The following is a 21,542-nucleotide window of genomic DNA, read 5'->3' on the forward strand; positions in this document are numbered from 1 at the left end:
AAATGAAAATGACATTTGGTCAAAATGGAGATATTTCATTTTTGATGAAATTTTCTGAGTTTGTTTCAATGAAAATTACCAAACGCTGAAAAAATGTAGGTTTTCAATTTGGAGTTTTCAATAACAAACAAACAAAGAAAAACAACCGGCACAAACCTGAAAAATTCCTGCAAGAAAATTTTTCAAAATGTTTCAAAACTTCCTGCAAAATATTGGTATTTTCCCACTAGCTCTAATTCAGATCTTTCAGAGACCAAACAAACCAGGACTTTCTCCGTCGTCAGAAGTTAGTGCATCAGCTAACTCTAATATCTATCGCCTCACTGCCCCTGAAACTATTATTCCATTCAGACATGAGAACTCCCACATTCTCCTGGGAGCACGTACCTCCTGATAACATGCAAGTTAGCATATGTCACCAGTTTGACTAAGATCAATTTAATACATAACAAGCGCTTCTCAGTCTGAAGTAGTAGCACCTTAAGCAGGAACTCACTGTGGATGTTAGCAACCTCATCAATTATAGTTCACACTCAAACCACCCTTTTAGAAGGAAGGGTCAGCTACAGAAACACTTGCAGCAGCTGGGTTTCTGACTCCCTCTCAGCTTGTCTCCAGACCCGGTGTAGAACTGAGTCTTGTATTGGTATCGCTGGTGGATGCTGTTCTCCTGGTGATAGATCTGAGTAAGGGGTCGCTGCTGAATCCATCTGTCAGCAGCCCTTGGTACCAATGAGGCTTTGTTGACGTCTTGTAGTATCTTGTAGAGGGATGCTGGAAAAGCTCCTCGCTGGGGTTTGCTCTTTCATTGCAGAGAAATCCCAGGGGCGTAGCACTGGGCTAATGTGACCGTTCAGCCGCCCAAAGTGTCCTCACATCTATTGTGTCACCACTCCAACATGATGGGCACGTGAGGTCTGGTGCTGCAGTGTGATCACAGTGCAGACATGCTTATCTCTCCGTCTCCTTTCTGCCGGGCTCCGATCCTCCAGCGTCACTTTTCCTGGTGTCTAGCCAAATGAAGGACCTGAATGAAGGCGAATGGGCAGCCATTCTGCCTGAGAAGACAGATGTGAGATGGGCTGGTACAGAATGAGGCGGTATCTAGAGGAGTGGGGGGGATCTGTACATCCCTGCCTGTTGCCAAAGGTCCTAGTGGGTTCATTGCTGCTGTGGGATTATCGGATGGCAGTGATTGGCCTTAATGAGAGGTTTCCCTGAATGAAAGGGACTCTGCGTTTGGCCCATTAATCCATCTGTGAGAAGCTTTGTCAAGTTGCAAAATGTTGACAAAAAATGGCACTGACATTTCAATTAAACGGAGACAAATTTGGATGAAATATTTGTAATATTTTTCTTGTTTTTAAAATCAGCTCCAGTCATCAATAATGTCTGGCACGTCATCTGTTGAAGGACTGTCTCCTGTACTTGTAGGCAGCTGGCGTCTAACATAAGAGTTCTCCAACTTTAATCTTCATGGTCCTTATCTGTCATGGCCGCTTCTCATGGGCACAAGCTCGTGAAGCTGTGCTAGCATAGCATAATCTATCTGGTGTCAAAAGGGAAATGAACAACCATGGACAAAACCCACCAGTCCATATTGTTGGGAATATGCAGACCAGGGGCATGCTGGCTAGATTCCACTAAACTCAGAGGAGCTGCTTCAACATGCACCAACTTTGTGTATGGACAGATGAGGTTAAGCTCCTCCATGTAATCCTACCTCCGTGTCTTTATGCATTCGGCTCGTCTCTTTCTGCCCCGGCGAAGACCCTCTTAGTTCTTGTGTGATAAAACCATTCAATCATGAGAAGTGCCATCAATGGAGCTTTGCCATTATCTTCAATGGAGCCAGAATTTCACCCAGTAGCTACCGGATGAAAGATTGAGTCTCCAAGTAGCCTAACGTCAGATTCATCCCAAAGCAGCATTCACACCTCTGGGACCAACATCCGTCAAAGAGAATTCAACGCATGCCTCAGATAACTGTTAAGACGTGCCACCAGCCTTGGACTGATGAGAGGGAGAGAACGTGGAGGGGCTGCTTCACACAGCACCTGGGGGGTTTGGAAAGAGAAATCTTGTCTTTTCACGGGCACTCGGGAGGCTCCCGCTCCGTGTGCGTCCCCTGTGAGCCGGAGCAGCGTGCTCTGAGCTGCCACATGCTGGATCCCGGTGAAAACACCCTGCGGAGTATGCGCCTCCCGTCAGGGACATGCCATCGCTGCATCCCCCAGGCTGTAGCTAATGACGGTGGTCGGCTGGCGTCACTGGCCGGGGAGAAGGACGCCTCCCCTGGCGTAGCTCCCGTTGCGTGTTGAGCAGTAGCTTCAGAGAGACATTGGCCTCGTGCCCACAGTTCCTCTGTTTATAGAGGCAAGGGGTGGGGGTCAGGGGAACGTTTCCTCGGAGCAGGGCCACTGTTCCTCCCATAGGGCCAGACTGTCCCCACTGGCCCCCAGTACGCCTCCTCCTCCCCGTTCACCCAGCCAGGTTTCCTCGCCCCCCCACTCCAGTGCATCTTCCCCTTCCCCCCTGGACTCCTCTTCCCATCCGACTCGCCCCAGTCAGGCGTCTCCCCCAGGCCTCCTTCCCCAGCTCCCTTTCCTCCAGTCGGGTTCCCCCCTTGGCGTTTCTCTGCCTGGCTCCTCCCACCATGCCAGTACTTCGCCCTCCCCCTGCCCAACTGCCTCCCCACCCAACCCAGCCCCACAGCCTCACCCGTTGCTATCCTGTCAGAGTCAAAGGGGAAATGATGGAAAATCCCCTCCCCGCTGGACACGAGTGTCTCCCCGTTTCACAGACATTCGCCCCCTGCGGGCGCAGTGTCCCCCGCCCCGTGGAAGGGGGCGATTCTCTGTGTGAGGGAATGAAAGGACCGTGCCCCTGGGCGTGTAGAACACCCCTCCGCATACACACGCTCTCTCCTGGGAGCGGCCCTCCGTGGGGCAGGAGCTGTAGTTATTAGAAAATGAGACTTTCTGTTCCCCAGGGGCCCGTTAAAGCCAGTCAATATTTATGAAGCTTTTAGTCTGACTGATGCAATTTGTTCCTTCGCTACGTGCTTGTTGCTCAGCCCATAATGACTATCAAATTAGACACTCCGGGTTAACCGTCTCCTGGCAAGCTCTGCTAAGAGAAGTGGAAGGGAGGGGTCCAGGCTGCCCCACACTCTGGGTCTTGTTCTCCCCTCATTGCACCGAGGTAACTAACACCAAGTTGGGGCACTGAGGGAAGGACCTACCTGCTCCCCACAGGGGTGGGGCATATTGGAGAGGTGGGAATGAAAGGAGCTGGGTTCTCATCCTGGCTTTCTCCCTGACTCGCTGGACGTTCTTGGGCAAGCTACTTAACCTCTGCCTATAACGGGTATAGTGATGCACACCTACGCCCCGGAGGGTAATTACCGTTGATTAAGTGCTTTGAAATCCTCAGCTGCAGGATACCAGATAGGTGCTGAGCTATAAATACAATGATACAAATGCACTGGAATTTCAAGAAGGCCGCTCTGGTTAACGGCACAGCAGCTGTGCCAGCTACCCCATCAATGTCCTGACCTGGAAGCATCTCCTCTAAGGGGCAGAAGGGGCATGGGTGTCTCTATTGAGACTGACAACGGGGAGACGGGTGTACTGCTCCCTCCCATTATGACGTGGGCGGTGACACCCCCACCCCAGCCCATTCCACAGGGCACTGAACACAGCGTTCCCTCGTCCTGATGCAGAATGACCAACGTGGGGTCTAGGTAGCACTTCCATGAACCCTGGGCCCTGAAAAGAGGCCCTCTTCTGCTCTCATTGACACCGGTGTAAATCTGGAGTGACGCTGCTAAAGGCAGTGAAGCTATTTCCGACTGTCAGGCTGGTACCCACTTAGATCAATCTCCGTTGTGACAAGACTCCTATCTGCCTTGGGCCCAACCCCAGTCCATGGAGCAGCTGCAGTTTCTGACCTCTGAACACAGCCGATTATACCAGCAGGATGCCATGGAAGTCACGGGAGTGACACCAGATGTAACAAACGTACATGCTGCTGGCACCAGAGACAGCATCGCTAGAACATCCCCGCCACAAACGTAGGCACCAGCCGCGTGAGCAATGGGTGATCTCCCTCGAGCGATGGTAGTTGTAGGTCTCATCATCCTTTCGGTAGGCCGGCTACCAGAGGGCAGAGTCACTTGCTCTGTCATGCATATGAAGCCCATACGTCACATGGTGCTGTACCCAGCCCTTGATCTTCCAAGAAGTTTTCCATAGGGCAATCTAAAGGGGAGGCCAAGGGAAATAAAGGCGTTTTAGGATCCTCATGGGCTTTCCAGCCCTCAGGATGTTGCTGGTTTCGGAGCACAGTGTCCTTCTAAAGGCACCCTTTAGTTTAAAATCCTTTTCATCTAAAAATGCATGCCCCCCACTCTCTCTCCGTCTGCCCCTCCTGTTCCTCTCCCCACCCATTGCTCTGACCCTCAGGAGTCTTGAGTTTTTAGCTGATTGGCTGAACATTATAGCATCAGCATCTGCTCCGAATGGACACTGAATAAACCGATTCTGGAGGCAAATCTGGGCCATTCCCCTGTGTAAACGCTGCACGTTGCTTTCCCACTGTGTCCTCTGCAGCAAGGGGAAGCTGGTGAGGTTCGGGTTGCACTTCAGCTCCCTCAGGCCTTGGTGCTTCGTGTCTTCTGACAACGCTCTTCCCTTCTCTTCTGTTGGGGCTTTTATGCCACGTCTGTCGGGCAGTCAAGCACATCTAGGGTGACCAGATGTCCTGATTTTATAGGGACGGTCCCAATATTTGGGGCTTTTTTTTATATGGGCTCCTATTACCCCCCACTCCCATCCTGATTTTTCACACTTGCTATCTGGTTACCCTAAGCACCTCGCCCGCTGGGCCTTGGGAAGCTATGTCTGTATCCCACAGCAGGGACAAGGTTTCCAGACTGCCCGATGTGATTCCTACTCCTCAGGGGTCGGGACCAGCCCGGGGCAGGGAGGAAGCAGAGGGGTTCAGGACCTCAGTGCCTTCACAGACCCTGCAGCCTGTCGATGGTAATAGATATTTGTGTCCCTTAAAAGTGTGCTGGCCCACATTACATTTGGGGGGTGCTATCTCCAAGTCCGTCCTGGAGCTCAGAGGATCATCAGTCTCAGCCTTCAACCTCAAGGCCACAGCGACAGCATCACAAACCCTGCTGCAAGTGCCCCCCCACACTTCCACGGCTCTGAACAGGTACCGCAGCAGGGGCTCCCGGTCAGCCCTCCACATTGCGAGGGGAGGTTTCTCTCCCCAGTCAGCCTCCTGGTGGAATCCCCCACACACAGTGTGTATTGGGGACAGGCCTCCCATGGGACCTTGGAAATACACCTCAGCATTCAGGTGCAAACCTGAGTGAAGTCTCATGCTGTATGACTGGGTTCCACTTGATTGTTCATGATGATAGCAATCAGGGCCGGCTCCAGGGTTTTTGCCGCAAGCAGCGCAAAAAAAGAAAAAAAGCGGGAGTGGGAGTGAGGGACCCTCCGCCGAATTGCCGCCGAACAGCTGGACGTGCTGCCCCTCTCTGGAGCGGCCGCCCCAAGCACCTGCTTGGCAAGCTGGTGCCTGGAGCCGGCCCTGATAGCAATGAACAGAGAGAGGCTCAAACCAAAACCCAGATCTGAGCACACTGAACTTGGGAAAGGTGGATCTGGATCCAATGCCGCATGTGACGAAGGGCCACTGCTTCCATAATGGGATCAACCAGTCTCCTAGCTGGAGCTTGGTCTGTACTCAGAAATAACCCGTCTCCTGAAAGAGCACTTCTCAAGCCGAATTCACAGCACTTTACAAACCAGTATAGGTGGCGTTGGTGTCAGGACGGGCCTTTTCCTGTTCCCATGAAAAAACACCACATTTGAGCAAGCTGTCTGAAAAAGCCTCCAAAAAATTACAGTGCGCACATGCTCAGTCGAGACTTACTAGAAGGGGGCAACTGAATTCTCCACGGCTTTCGTGCACTGAACATAGGTTGCAGGAGCTGAACAGAAGCTGCAACTGTTCCTCCCATGTACTGTGGGTCATTCTGGTGCCAGGCACCAGAACTGAGAGCCGGAAGACTCTCTCCTGTGCCCTCAAGGCTCCCTTTGAGGGGGAAGCATGACTGGACTGCAGTGGGAACAAGACATAGATGTGCTGGGGGCCGGAAGGAGTAGAGTGACTCTAAGAGCCTGGGAAGGAGACTGGGGTGAGGAACCTGAGGAGGGAGACTGGGAGTCAGGGTGGGGAGGATTCTGACACTCTCGTGGGGATTCTGGAGCGAGAGACTGGGACTGGTGGAGCAAGCAGGCTGGTCCTGGGTGGAGGAGGACTGGGAGGAGGAGCTGTGATTGGGAGAGGTCTGGGACAGGAAGAAACTAGAGGGGCCAGGGCCAGGAGTCAGGGGTAGGAAGATGTGGTCCTCATTTTCTGGGTGCCTGACGTTAGATCCTGGGGTCTGACTTGCAGAAGCGCTGGGCACTCACAGCTGCAACAGACGTCAAGGGGAGCTGGGAGCTGGGCTCTGAACATGTGAAGTGCTAGATCAAGGTAAAGACTCTGAAAAATCAGCTCCTAGGCCTCTCACATTAGTGAGATTAGTGAACACGCTTGACCTTCGTCTCTTTGAGCCTCAGTTCTGCCCCCTGTAAAGTGGGGATAATAGCACCAATTTATCTCCGGGTGTGGTGAGATAATGAATTAATGTTTGTGAAGCATTCGGCTCCTATAGTAGTGAGCACCATAGAAAAGCCAAATTAGTCGTCCTACATGCAGAGCAGGGTTTGATGCGGCTAACATTTGTCTGTGACACAGAGACCCATTGGTGCTGATGGGCAAACTGGGTTTATTGTTCTTTACAAGCAAGTTCTGTTTGAAACCGGGCAAACTCAATACACCTAAAATACCACGTTCATGGTATTTATCGGTGAAGGGTAGCATGTGAGGCCTCTACTGGAAGCTTGTAACTTACCAATACTCATAATCATTGTGAGATGTGTGTGTGGGTAATGTTTTCAATACAGTCACAAATTATGCCTTATGGCCTTGGAGTAAGTCACCAGGGAAGCATATGTCTCGCGATGAACCATCTAAGTGGGAGGGAGTTGTTACCCCTCCCTGGTCAGCTGGTGATGTCATGCAAGGTTCAGTTGTCTTGCCCCATCCCAGAACAGTCAATGGAAAACTGTCAAAAACAGTTGCAAACAATCAAAACCACTTGGAGGTAAACAGGAGCATTACAGGAGACGGGGATCTCCCTGTGAGTGGATAAAGACAAAAGATGGGTTCAGTATGTCACAGGGTGGAGGAAGACTCTCTGCACCCATTTACTGAGGAGACATCCTGTTCTGCGGGGATGTTTCGTGAAAGACTGATCCTGATTCCTGGGAAGCCAGCCAGCTCTGTAACAGATTGAACTCGGAGGGTGCGTGTGCAGGGGGAAGATCTTCTTTATGAGATAGGAAAGGTCACTACTGATAAACCATTTGTTTCCATCCCTCTGGGGAGTAACTGCAGCACTTCACCCAGACGCAACTAAGGCCAGGTCTACACTACAGACATATGGGTAGAACTACGTCGCTCGGGTCTGGATTTTCCACACTCCTGAGCGATGTAGTTATACCGACCTAACCCCCCGTGTAAACAGTGCTACGTTGGGGGGAGGGCTACTCCCATCGACACAGCTACCGCCGCTCGGGGAGGTGGATTAACTACGCCGGCGGGAGAAGCTCTCCTGTCAGCATAGGAGCGTCTTTGCTAAAGCACGACAATAGCGCGGTCCATGAAGACGAACCCTAAGATTGAACAGGGGACCAGTGGTTCCAATATTTCGCTTGTAAGGTGCTTTGGGATCCTGCAGGATGAAAAGCACTACAGAGCCATAAGTTGTGATTACAATGCTGCTGGCAGTCTGTAGCAAACTCCGAACATCAACCTGTTTCCTTGGTACTATTTAATTCATCCCCACCTGCAGGCCCTCTGGGGTCATGTTCTCCACTATCTCTTAGATTTCCTGCGCATTCCAGATGATTAGTTCCCTTTTCCTTTCTCAAAGGTCTTATCTAAATATATATTTCAGCATCCAGTGCACATGGCTGCCCGCAGGTCAGAAAGAAGCAGGACACAGTTGCAAAGGAAATGCTTTGTTTCGCCTGCCGGATGCAGCCTGAGAGCGTATTATTTCCTGATGTCCTTTGCAGTGTCTTGTGTCACCACGTCAGGTCTCTGGGGGTCTCTGCAGATATTATATCCTTGCTACAGCAAGACTTGTGGGATCAAAGCTGTTGAGAGTGGATGTAAAAAGTTGCACCAAGGAAGCTAGGCCTAGTGCATAGATTATATGGGTTCTGCCCACCCCAGAACTATGCTACATAACTTCGAGCTCCATCTACTGGCACTTTATCTATTACTTATTTACATATATACAGGCACAGAGCACTCTTGTCACAGGCCTAAGTCACTTCAGTGGCACCAATATGGCAGCTGTTGACAGCAGGTAAATTAACTTTTGATTCTTTTATGTTTATGTTGGTATTTTGGGCCCTAATCCAGCAACTGGCTGGCCCCTTGGCTACATGTGGCCCTAGGAAATCAGTGAAGACCACAGCAGGAGGGTGTCTCCATGGAACAAGTGTCAGAATTGTGGACTTAAAACAGTGCTGTCCCTTTTTGACCTGAGTAGCTGGTCAAAGTTCAGGGCCTGCGGGTGTTTCAGATGGCTGCAGGAGCTGATGGAGTCTAGCATGCTCTTTGACGCAATCTTGTTATTGATAAGGTATGTACTGAATTCTGCTTCTCTGAACACAGAACAATAAGAGCAGTTTCTTAGCTTACAACCCACAAGCTTCTTTAGCTACCATCACACCCCAAAGCGCTCTCTCTAGCTTCTTCGAGGGTCACACTGTGCTTACAGGCGCCTGCTTGGTTGTCTTGCCTCTCCCTGTCCCTCTGTTCTTGTCTGCTCTGATCTTAGGCTTGGTCTGCGCTAGCAACTTACGTCGGTATAACTCCGTCATTCAGGCGCGTGGAAAATCCAGTCCCCTGAGTGACACAGTTATACCGATCTAACTCCCAGTGTAGACAGCACTATGACTAAGGCTTCTCCTGCTGACATTGCTACTGCCTCTTGGGGTGGTGGATTACCGACGCGGACAGAAGCTCTCCCGTCAGCGTAGGTAGCGCGGCTGCACCGCTGCCACCTTTTAAGTTTGACAGGCCCTTAGTTCTTGTGGGATCTCTCCTCCCACACACACCTACCCAAACCAATGTGTAGGCAAAAGCTCCTGGATGGGCTCACACAGAAGCGGCTCTAGCTATACGCAAGCTAGGAAGCTGCCTAGGGCTGCAGATTTCAGGGCGGCTGGTTAGAAGAGCCACAGATCTGAGTGGCATTGCGACCCCGTGCTCCAGGTGACAGCTCCACTCACTCAACTTTGGCCTGGTTCCCTGTCTGTCATGGCGGGTGGGCGGTTGAGCCAAACCTGAGTGGCATAACAACCCACTGAAGTATTGCCTAGCGCGGCAGATTGTCTTGAGTGGCCTCTGGGTTCACACACCTTTTGTCATAGGTGGGAGCTTATGCTCACAGTTATGTTAACTAAAGGGTGAGTTCACACCTTTCAGTCTCAACGGGGTTTTAACTCACCCCATAACAAGCTCATAACAATAGCAATGACCTAAGCACCATGTTTGCAGGTGTCACTAAATATAAATAGCCTTGGTAGAACTTGATTGTATTGATTATTTTGATGGATACTATCAATGTTTATTTGTAAGCAGTTTTTCTGATCTGTTCAATTTAAATTTTCAGTTGTGGAAAATCGTGCAAGGGGGTCAGACAGTTATTTAATGTCAAAAGATGCTGAGATTCAAAAAGTTAAAGCTTATAAACTGCTCAAAACAAATTGGCAACATCACGATGTCAAAATACACAAGGTAACTATCCTTAACCCAACAAATCACACCTGTTTTCACCATTCATTCACTAGTCCATTTGTAACAAGCAATATTTCAAAAGTCTAAGTCACTGGATTTTGATTCTAATAAGTTCTCAAGCAGCATTTTGCTTCCTTTGCTTATCTGTACATTTTGATTCTTATCAATGGAAATGTTTTGTCATCAGTTTGTGTGTGTTTGTGTGTAAGGTGAAACTGATGTTTACTGATAAAAATCGAATCCTTCCAAGTTTCAATATAAACTTCAGGCTCTTTGCACGAAAGCTGCTGTATAAGGCTAAAACCTTCAACTTTGTAGTTGTGCTGTGGTTCTGAATTAACTATATTATATTTATACAGGATGGGAACAAAAATACACTCAAATTTTGGGAGCGTTTGGATCAGATCTTTGTTGCTTCTTGTGTTCCTTATGTCTCTTTCTGGTTGCTTGCCCCTCCGGTCTTTCCTCCTAGCCTTGTTCAAACAAACAAACAAACAAACAAAACCTAATCTAAAGCGGCAAAGCCAGAAAACCAGCCCGTTCTGATGATTGCAAACCAGAAAGAATTGTGCTGTCATTATCAGCCACCTCTGGACCCAAATGCTCATTTATAGGATCAAAAATCCAGGTCATTCACAGACAGGGTGACCAGACAGCAAATGTGAAAAATCGGGACAGGGTGTGGGTGTGGGTGTGTGTGTGTGGGGGTAATAGGAGCCTATATAAGAAAAAGACCCCAAACCGGGACTGTCCCTATAAAATCTGGTCACCCTATTCACAGACCCTCGTCCCTGACCATTTGCCTTGTGCCCCACGGGGCAGCCACCCACGTGCCGCTCTCCTGGGGGATTTAACTCGGGAGGGAAAAGGCACCAGGCGCTTTGCTGCCCGTTGCGGTTAGGAACCTGCCGCTCTCCGCGCCGCTTTCTGTCCCGTCTCTCGCTCCGTACAGAACACACAGTGTCCGTTTCCTGGCTCCGGTTACATTGTAGCCATCCCAGGAGGAGGTGTTACTGTTACTAGCTGTGGGGCGAAGGAGGCGGCGGCTGGGCACTTTCTGGGGGGGCTGGTGGGGGGAGGGGGACAGATCAGTGGCTGTGATTGCCTCCCCTCCCCCCGGCTCCAATCGCTGCAGCCAGCGCTCAGCCCCCAGCGAGAGCCCCCGGATCGATCCCCCCGTGTGCGGATCGCGGGGCGGGGCGGGGCGCCCCCTCCCCCCCCCTGCCCGCCGCAGCTGGAGGAGGAGGAGGCAGCTCGAGATCCCAACATGGCTGAAATCAGCATTGATCAGTCCAAGCTACCTGGCGTCAAGGAAGGTAAGGCGTGTCTGGGGCGCTGCCCCGGCCCCCCCCGAGCCCAGCTGGCGGGCGGGGTGCGGGTTTCTCCCCGCCTAGGAGAGCTGGCGAGGGGTCAGCGGGGGGGGTTTGATCCCCCACCACCTGTGCCGGGAGTCGGACGTCCCTGGGAAGCGGTGGAGTTTCTCCCTGTCTGTGTGTGTCCACACACACAAACTACACACACACATCTATAGGATGGGAGGGGGGGTGTTAATATTTCTGCGTGCTAAAACTCGGGGAGCGGTCAGGGATGAATGGAGAGTGTGTGTGTGTGTGTGTGTGGAGGGCGGGGGGGGGGGGGTCAATGTGTGTCTTGTGCTGTCTGTGTTGTGAAATGTGACTCTCTTCCCTCCGGGGGTTTGGCTGGCAGGCCTGGGAGCTGCTTGCTGGTCAGGAGGAAAACCCCAGCCCGCCACATGCAGGGCAGGCGTCCAGTCACGAGGCCTGGGCAGAGGAGATGGACTAACTCAAAAGCCCTGACCCTTGAGTCCCACGGGGCGGGGGGATCTGATTTCTGAACTCTGTCCGTGGGCTATAACATGGCTTGCAGAACCCCTCTGACCTGACAGTAACCTGGGGTGTTGCAGTCTGGTTAGATTAGATGCTCCCGAGATTGAGGGAGCCTGTGTGGAGATCCGGCTTTTTGCTCAGCCTTTTTTTTCCCCATCTGTATTGGTTTAAACTTATGTGGGATGTTTTTTGCCGGTCATAAAACGGGGGAGGTCGGAAGGGGGATGGGATTTGGCAAAGGCAAATCAGGCGACACTTTCCGCTTCCTAGAGATCCGCATGTCACTTGCAATTTCACCGTCCTCAGCGTGCGGCCAGGGCCAGGGCCTGGCTGGAGACAAAAGCAGCCGCACTTCTCCTTTTGTGACCTCCGCAGAGCTGGGGAGAGAGGGCCGGAGCTTTTGTATCGATCCGGCGGTATGGCTCAGGATTAATTATTGTCCCCGGGGGGGGGCTCCAGCACATCTGTAAGCATGGCAGACAATAAGCCTTGCTAGACAATAGCTGGGAGCCTGTTCATGCCGTTGATGTGCAAATCTGCTCTTCACAGCCCTTGCCCTTAGCAGGTTAGGGCTGAACCTTGGGAACAGAGGGGAAAGACAAGAACTGCGGAGGGCGAAGAGGTTAATTCATCTTTTGGGCCCATGTATGTTGTCAAATGAATGGTGCCCAGGCACGCTGTGGTCCCATGCCTGCTGTAAGATTTAACCACGCTTTAATGGTGCCCCATGTGTCACGGTTCAAAGACGTGGGTGAAACATGGGTCAGTCCTGCCTCGGCTGCTAGGCCAAATGTGTTTTTGACTGTGTCTGGACTAGCCACGTGGTAACCCGGTCCCCCAGTGTCACCGATCGTATCTGTGCTCGGATGTAGTGGTTATGAGTGCCGGATAAATATCTAATTAGACGGCAGTGTAGCTGGGATTTCCCTCTTGGGGCTTTCTTGGGTTTGCGTTGTTCTAGAAGGAAAACCACCATGTTTTTTGCTGAGAATTACAGTTTAACCCCTACTCAGAGTGGGTGTGATCTAGTAACTGTAGCAAAGGCCTGGGAACTGGGAGTTCTGGGTTCGGTGCCCAGCTCAACCAGGCAATGTCTCAATTTCTCCATCTGGAAAGCCAGGATTACGATACCTGCCTACTTCGAAAGGGTGCTGTTGGATATTAAAAAGTGCTCGAGGTCTGCCGATGAAAAGTACTATTTACGGGGCAGATTCCGTTCTGGCTTACAACAGAGTAAATCTTGAGTAACTTCACCAGCCAAAGGAGTTACTCTGGGTTTACACCAGTGTTACTTAGAGTGGTGAATGTTAGAATTACTGTGTACATCCATTCAAAACATCTGAGACGTGTTTCCAAGTCTGTAGCTAATAGTATTTTGTTCATAGTTAATACAAAAGAGCAAGCATACACTTGAAGATCCAGTTTAGTCTTAAACACTTGAGGAGATGGAGGAGAAACAGGCCAAACCCTAAGAATTTTGGGTTAATGCTCCTGTTTGTTGCCTATGGAGAATGGTAGCATTCAGGTGCTGAAGATTTAGGGTGAAATCTTGGCCCACTTAAGTTAATGGAAAACTTAACTTAAGTGGAGCCCAGATTTCACCCTTAGTGCCAAATAACAATTTGATTAGGGGAGTGTTACAACATGGCTAAAATGTGCAGGGTAGGTGGAGCCTTTGTGTTCTGTAAAGTCTCAATCGAATACCTTTAATTTACTGGGAACATAATTCATCAGGTTTTATTCTGATGGAAAGTGTTGAACCCCAATTGTGCTTTGTTTAGATCTCTTCATTACTGACCTACCTGTTTCTAGCATCTGCTTATGACACCACACAAAGGGAAGCAGAGCAGCTCCCATAACCAGGGAAATATTTGTTCCAGATGCAGAAAATCACTGTCCGTCCTTTTGGAGAAATGTCCACTCTGTTTATTTTGGACAAAGGTCAGTTTGGTGATTCATTAACGGTTTGGAAGACCATTTTGCTACTCTTTGCTTCAGTTTCTTTATTTCTTATTAACGCTCCCTCAGATGAGAACTATCGCTGCGGGGCTAGTCATTGTGACAAGAAGATGGCATGGTACTTCTTGGAAGAATAAGGGTATCATCGCTGTTTTAGTGCTGCAGTCATATAAAATCTCATTTCAACTAAGAAATGTTAAGCTGATTCTGTCCTTGGATGGATAATCTAAGAAGTGTAGCTAGATGCTGCAGGACGTGGTGCTGGTTATTCAAATCTGCAGATGACTTCTTATTAAAGCCAGGTCTACACGTAAACTTTTGCCGGTATTTTTGTCGACTCTTAAAAAGAGTAAATGAGATGATCTGGGTAATTAAAATGAGATGATCTGGGTAATTAGAATCTTGTCTGTCTGACATCGATCCTGAGCAAGATAAGGGAGTGGTTTAGATAGGGCAGAATTAAAGGAGGATAATATAATGAATACCAATCAACATGGGTTTATGGAAAATAGGAAGCTAGTTTGACAGGATCTATTTTTTTTTTTTTTTTAAATGAGACTACAGATTTGGTTGATGAAGGTAACAGTCTTGGTGCAATATACTTAGACTTCTGCAAGGCATTTTGACTTGGTACCCCACAACATTTTGATTTATAAAACTAATTTGGCACACATTAAAGGAATTAAAACTCTCTCAAAATACAATTGTAAATGGGGAATTATCATCGAGTGGGCGTGTTTCTAGTGGGGTCCCGCAAGGATCTGTTCATGGCACTTATCAGTGCCCTGAAAGAAAACAAAATCATCACTGATAACGTTTGCAAATGACACACAAATTGGATGAGTGGCAAATAAGAAAGAGGACAAGTTGCTGATACAGAGTGATCTGGATGGCTCGGTAAGCTGGGCGCAAGCAAACAATATGCATTTTAACACAGCTAAATGTAACTGTGTGCGTCCGGGAACAAAGAATGTAGGACTCGCTTGCAGGCTAGGTGGTGCTCTCCTGGGAAGCAGAGACTCTGGAAAAGATTTGGGAGTTCTGGATAGTCCGCTGAACATGAGATCCCAGTGTGATGTTGTGGCCAAAAGGGCTAATGTGAACCTGGGATATGTAAACTGGGGAATCTTGAGTAGGAGTAGATGGCACTAGTGAGCCTGTCCCTGGAATACTGTGTCCAGTTCTTGTGCCCACAGTTCAAGAAGGATGTTTAAATCAGAGAGGGTTCAGAGAAAAGCCGTGAGAATGATAAAAAATGAGAAAACATGCCTTAGAGCGACAGACTGCGATCAAGTCACCCGTAACCTTCTTTTTGTTAAGCTAACTAGATTGAGCTCCTCGTGTCTAGCAGTACCTAGATGGGGGAACAAATATTTAGTAACATGCTCTTTGATCTAGCAGACAGAGGTATAACAAATCCAATGGCTGGAAGTTGAAGGTAGGCTATAAGGTGTACGTTTTGAACAGTGATGGTAACTAACCACTGGAACAGTTCAAGGATCATGGTGGATTCTCCATCACTGGCAATTTTACAATCAAGATTGGATGTTTTTTCTACAAAACCTGCTCTGGGAATAACTTTGGGGTTGCTCTCTGGCCTGTGCTCTGCAGGAGGTCAGACTAGATCAGGGGTGGGCAAACTTTTTGGCCTGAGGGCCACATCGGGGTTCCGAAACTGTATGGAGGGCCGGGCTGGGAAGGCTGTGCCTCCCCAAACAGCCTGGCCCCTGCCCCCTTCCACTTCCCATCCCCTGACTGCCCCCCCTCTGAACCCCCAACCCATTCAAACCCCCCCCCCCACTCCTTGTCCCCTGACCCCCCCCCGGGACCTCCCACCCCTAACTGCCCCCTGGAACTCCACCCCCTATTAAACCGCTCCCTGTCCCCTTTCTGCCCCCTAGGTCCCCCTGCCCTTTATCCAACCCCTGCTCCCTGCCCCCTTACCATGCCGCTCAGAGTACCAGGACTGGCAGTTGTGCCGCACAGCTGGAGCCAGCCACGCCACCACACTGTCTGGCAGGAGCTCACTGCCCTGCCACCCAGAGCGCTGGCGGCACGGTGAGCTGAGGCTGTGGGGCGGGGGGACAGCAGGAGAGGGGCCAGGAGCTAGCCTCCCCGGCCGGGAGCTCAAGAGCTGGGCAGGACGGTCCCGCAGGCCGTAGCTTGCCCCTCTCTGGACTAGATGATGACTATGGTCCCTTCTGGTCTTAGAATCTATGAATCAAGGGCAGTATCAGTTAAGGTTTTTTTTTTAATTGATATTTTTATATCCATAAAATCCCTAACTGCAGCTATACCAGCCAAAGCACTTTTGTGGCAGTGTAACTTATTTCTTTTGGGGAGCTGGTATAGGCTACACCAGAACTCTCTTTTTCGGTAGAAGCTGCCTCTACCTACCTATCCTGGCAAATCTTTTCCAGTGTAGACTAGGCCTCAGTGCTTCAGCCCAGTATGAGAAGCCACTTTGCTGCTGGAGTTGCCATCTGTTAGGCGAGATGTAAAGTGAAGTTTCTGACCATTGTGGTCAATAAGGAAACCATAATAATATTTATCAGAAGTAGTCATGTTAGATGCGGTGCCTGGCCAAGTTTCGTCTTGAGCTATTTCCTGTCTGGGTTCATATTTGCAGTTTTAAGAGGAAACGGTCTTTTTCCTTCCCAGCCCTGAGCTGCTGGGCAATGTTACTGTGTGCCGTTTGACCGCTGTCATGTTCCATCCCAGGGGTGGCTGCACGGTGGCAGTGAAAAGATCCATATGCCTACTTCATGAGGCCTTTTTGAGAGCCTTTGGGACAAAAGCATGCTGGCGATAGACAATTATTCCTAATCAGTTACTTATGAAACTGACTTGTGATGCAAGTAGTTGCACGCCAGACTGATCCCCATCCCCTGGCATAATACCAGAGGTTAAAGCAAGGGAACTGTGTGGAGGGAAAAACACCGCTCCCCCTCTTCTCCCTGGCTTAAGTAACCAGACCTTCTCCACAGCTCCCCACCCCGTTCCAATCTGCTTTAACCATTGCATATCACCTCATGGATGCAGTACACACGTTTGTATCCTAAAGGGGGCAGCGGGGCTGGAGTCAGGGTGTCACCGGGGGATCCAAACTATTATCTCTTGGGGCACATCTACATTGTAGTGTAAGCCCCGGGTTTGAGCTCCGGCTCAAGCCTAACCCTCCTGTCTACACACGAATCCAGTTAAGTCAGGGATTGGACCAAGGGCCCCAGGGCCCTATGGGAATGGAAGCTGTGACCCTGAGTCAGTCTGGGATCCGCGGTTCAAGCAGTGTAGACACAGCCCCGTTGGACTTCTGCTCTAGGAGTCTGCCAAAAGTATCCCACGGGCTGACTTTCTTTGTCCTCTGGACAGCCAAGCTAGGTGGTTGCACCACAAACACAGGGCTAGAATGACCACATTTTGGGAGGGCGCTAGGAAGTCTGGGGTTTGGGCGGTTGGACTTAGGCCTGTATAATGCAATGCAGATGCTGGAGCCGCAGGTTGGGACCTGGGGTTACAGATGAGTATAGATGCTCAAGCCCTAGGTTAACAAACCCAGGGTCTGCTAACTCGAGTTCTACTAACCCTGGGCTTACCTTGCAGCGTAGACAGATCCACGGGGATCCCCCAGAACTGCACAGATCCCACCTCTTTCCAGGATCGTCGCGTCCCCGTGGTGCATTTGGTTTCTGCTGCTTCTGCCAGGCTGAGAGTTATACCACTGGCTTTGCGACGCAGACGCCTGCCGTCTGGGACAGAGACATAGGCAGCAGAGATTCCACTGTGAGCCTCTGGTCTGACCCCCTGTACCACACAGGCCACAGAACTCCCCCGGAATAACGCCTAGAGCAGATCTTTTAGAAAAACCTCCCAGCTTGATTTAAAATGTTCATTCACTGCCTATGATGCCAAGTGGATCTGAACTGGTGAACAGCTCTGTAGCCGCCTATTTCCAATCCCCTGTGCCAGCTCTGGTCATTTGTTTCCCCCTCCTGGTTCCAACGGGTACCTGCCTTCCGACATAAACCACCCTGTCTGCACCCTGGGCTTGCCGCCCGCTGTGTCCCCCAATTTGGAACTGGGTTAAGCTGCACTGGGTCACGTGACGTTTCACATCCGTGTAGCACATCTGTGCTCCGTCGCTGTCGCTAAGCCCCCAGTGTAGACAAGGCCTGACTGTTTCAGTCCGGCTCTGTGGGCGGGTGGCCGTGACAATGGCTGCATTACGAATTCCGCTCTCATTGAAGTCTCTAGTTTGACTTTTTTACTAACACTGAGCTGTAGTTTCAAAAGCCGCTCTTTGTGCCGATGCCAGCTTGACTGGCTTCTCCGCACGTGCCCGTGGCAGGCACAGCTGCTGCCTTGGGGGAACAGGAAGGGCTTGTAAGGATCTGTTCTGTCTTGGCAATGGTTTTCTCGGTGCAGGCAGGCTGCCTGGCTCCCGGTGTACAGCTCTCTTATATGACTGAATACAAATTTATTCTAAGCATCAGCCTCTGTCTTCCCCTTTCTCCTCCTCCACCACCTGCCCTCTGACCGCTGCAGCTTCCCCTGACCTTTACTGAGACCCTCGCTAGTAGAGCCGCATGGCTGCTGACTCTGAAGCCGGCAGATGGCCGGGTCACGGAGCAGAGGCTCCGTGTTCTGTGTCTCTCAGTCTCTCTTGGAATCTGCCCAGATTTACTGATGCTATTGGCTTATGTCAGGCTTTCCGGTGACTGCCTCTGGCCTGGGTTGTGTGTCTGCAAGTAAGTGAGGGTAGAGGGAAAACAACTTGGTGTCTTTGAGGACTGGAAATAGGTTCAAAATTTTAGATTATTGGTATGGGGAGCAGGGAATCGCCTTAGAATTTCTCAGAGGTTCAGCATGGAAGCCCAAACAGAGCTCACCTTGCTCATTAAGGTTTCACTTCGGTCTCTCTGAAGTCAGAGCAAGCAGGCTTTGGCCTGTCAGTTTTAGTGTGATCAGGACAGCAGTTGTTCAAGTGGAGGAAGATCAGCGAGGTCATTGCTAAAACACCTGCACTGTGCCGCTTGGGCCCGGGTGACTGACTTCTAGCTGTGCGCTGTTCAGGGTTGTGGTTTTCTGCTTCGTGGCTTCTTCTTGGAAATCACTCTAGGCCGTGGGGACTGGATGGCTCAGGGGGATATGTACTGGGTTATATAGGGCCTTCCATATCTGGGTCACTGTTTCACAGTCGGCCCTGGTGAACAGTAATTGGTTTTCTGAAGTGCACAAATTCAGTAGGAGCTTGGCTGGGACTCATCACGCTTGTGACTAGCGCTGTGGGGAAGTTGCCATGTGAAGCTGTTCATCTGAGCGTTGCTGGCCTGGGTGTGAGTCGCATCGGCCTTGTAGAGAGTGTGGTCTGGGCTAGAAACACCTGGTTCCTTACTCCAGAAACTTTCCCCTGAACAAACAGGCTTGAGTGCCTTCTCCCATCCTCCTTGTCACATCTGACAGTGCTAGGGATTGTGTCTGTAGCTAGCCAGGGACAACAGTGTTTGGCTGAGGACTGTCTGTACGCTCACCCCTGGCTCCAATGCTTTGTGCAGGCAGCCAATTGGTTCCTTTGCCTCTGCATGGTAGAGTAGGGGTAAGCCCCATCATTTTCAGTGTAGACTGTTTTTTCTACCCCAAAAATCCTGGGTTATACCAAAAGTATTATTCTTTTTTTCTAATTTTCACCCTATGTTTGTATCATTCAAATATGTAAAAATAAACTTGTTCTATTATGAAAATACAATACATTGCATGAGAGAGATGTATTACGAAAACACATTAGTCTGTGTGTGTATATGCAAAGTTGCCTGTTGAATAAGGCTATGTATTAGTCTAGGCTCAGGATACACACAATAAACAAACAGGGACGCACACAAGCTCGGAAGTGTGTGCGCATCTGAATCTACTGATGAATCTCACACCCACCACATACACATTTCAAGCTGTTAGCAGATAATGATTTAAAGATCTGACATACTAAAATGGGAAGAAAATAAAAATAAATAAAAAAAAAAAAACCAGGAGAAAAGGCCGAAGTTGAGTGTATGCGCTGCAAATGGTGTGGCCCAATTATCAAATGTTAATATTTATAGCCTAATAGTTCTAAGTCTATAACAGTAAACTGTTTTTTCAAATAAAACTTTTCATTTGGGGATTAGGGATATATTGTTTTCTTAAACTCAGAAGTGGCCTTGTGTTTTTGAGTTCCGTTTTAGTTCTGCAGCAAGCCACATTGAATTCCATTTATCAAAGCATTAATCTAATCAGCACTCCCCCACCCCGTCCTTCCCTCCACCAAAATAACCCAGATATTTACCTAGACAAATTATTAATAGTTTTTTCCACTGATTTTCATCTATTTTTGTTGTTGCAGGAATAAATACCTGTAAATTCCTGGGAAAAGTAAAATAACCAAAACCGATGGGCCCGAAATATGAGGTACGTGGGGCCTCAGGTGCAGGGAAGCAGTCTCTCTCCTGCCCTGATCCTGGAAGGAGAGCAGGGAAACCTCAGGTGCCCCCCCATCTCCTGGACTGTAATAGGCTGCTTAAGGAAAAACAGGGGCCATGGGGCCTGCGGGCGATGGTGATGCTTTTCAGTTTAGGAGGAAATGGCCCTGTTTTGCAAGGGTTTGCCTCGTGTTTTCTCAGAGACTTCTGAGTTGAGCCTGTTTGTTCAGAGAAAAGTATTTGGAGTAAGGAACCAGATGTTTCTAGCCCAGGTCAAATCCTCTGCAAGGCTCACGTGACTCTCCCACCCAGGCCGGCAACGCTCAGATGAACAGCTTCACACTGCATCTTCCCCACAGCGCTAGTCCTAAGCCCATGAATTTGACAATCTGTGTGCCAGACAGCTGGCCAGTTTCACACCAGATATACTTGCTTCCTCATCTACTTTTAGCTCAAGCTCAAAACATGAAAGTTTCCGGGGGAAGGGAGGTGGCTCTTATGCTTAAAACACTGAACTAGGACCTAGGAGCTGTGGGTTCAGAGGCTCCCTTTGTGCCCTTGGATAGATCGCTCCGTCTCTTTGCGTCAGCTCCATGTCTGTCATCCCTTCTATCTGGTGTGTCTGTTTAGATCACAATCGAGAGTCACTGTGTGTTTGTGTGGTGGCTCGCACAGTGGGTTCCCAAGACTTCGATCATGGTTGTAATAAATTACATTCTGATCTCAGCGTCTGCCCCCCAATGCTCTGTCTGACCTCACGGATCTCTCTGTGAATCAGTTACTCTGCCTTTTAAATGCACCGTGCCTCAGGTGGTATTAAGGGGATTAATAGTTCGTGTTTGTAATGAGCTTTGAGATCCTCCGAAGGCAGGTATTGAAGGAGCCTGATCCACAGACCCACGGCGGTGTTCCACGGACCTCCGTGGACTTTCCATCGGGCCCTAACGATTATTTTATTTGTGCGCTAACCCACAGTGCAACCAGTTAACCCAATAACTCTTTGCCGGCCAAATAAAATAGTCTAACTTGAACTTTTTTGGCTTGAGCTGGTGATGATGGCGGATTTAGTCTGTGCACTGCTGACAGCTTTCCCTGTGGTCGCCGCTGTGTGGGACAAAACCGATGTGTGGTAGGAGTGAGTCACTTTCCATTAACTTCCATTTTAAAGGCTGTTTCGAAAACCGTGTGTGGTAAAGTGTGGAGCCCACATGTATGTGGGTGAGTGTTTATCTCCTTCTTCCCCCCCATCAACCAACCTCATTGAACCAGGACAAACACTTGGGGGAGGGATGGGCTTATGAGAAACTGTTGTGAGATAATTTTGTGGAGTTCGGCTGAG

At 49.7% G+C, this 21,542-nt stretch overlaps 1 protein-coding gene across 2 annotated transcripts in view; it reads left to right on the plus strand.

Moving 5' to 3' along the window:
• The first annotated feature begins 10,962 nt into the window (after positions 1-10,962).
• CCDC50 (coiled-coil domain containing 50) overlaps positions 10,963-21,542 on the plus strand; it is a 56,255-nt gene continuing 45,675 nt past the window's right edge. Inside the window, exon 1 of one of the 2 annotated variants that reach the window (XM_054038855.1) lies at positions 10,963-11,261. In XM_054038855.1, coding sequence (XP_053894830.1) covers positions 11,213-11,261 — 49 coding nt within the window. In that variant the 5' untranslated portion in view covers positions 10,963-11,212. The remainder of the gene's footprint in view (positions 11,262-21,542) is intronic. The other variant, XM_054038856.1, reaches the window with a different exon arrangement.

This window comes from Malaclemys terrapin, chromosome 9 (assembly GCF_027887155.1).
Source record: "Malaclemys terrapin pileata isolate rMalTer1 chromosome 9, rMalTer1.hap1, whole genome shotgun sequence".
Taxonomy (NCBI): domain Eukaryota; kingdom Metazoa; phylum Chordata; order Testudines; family Emydidae; genus Malaclemys; species Malaclemys terrapin.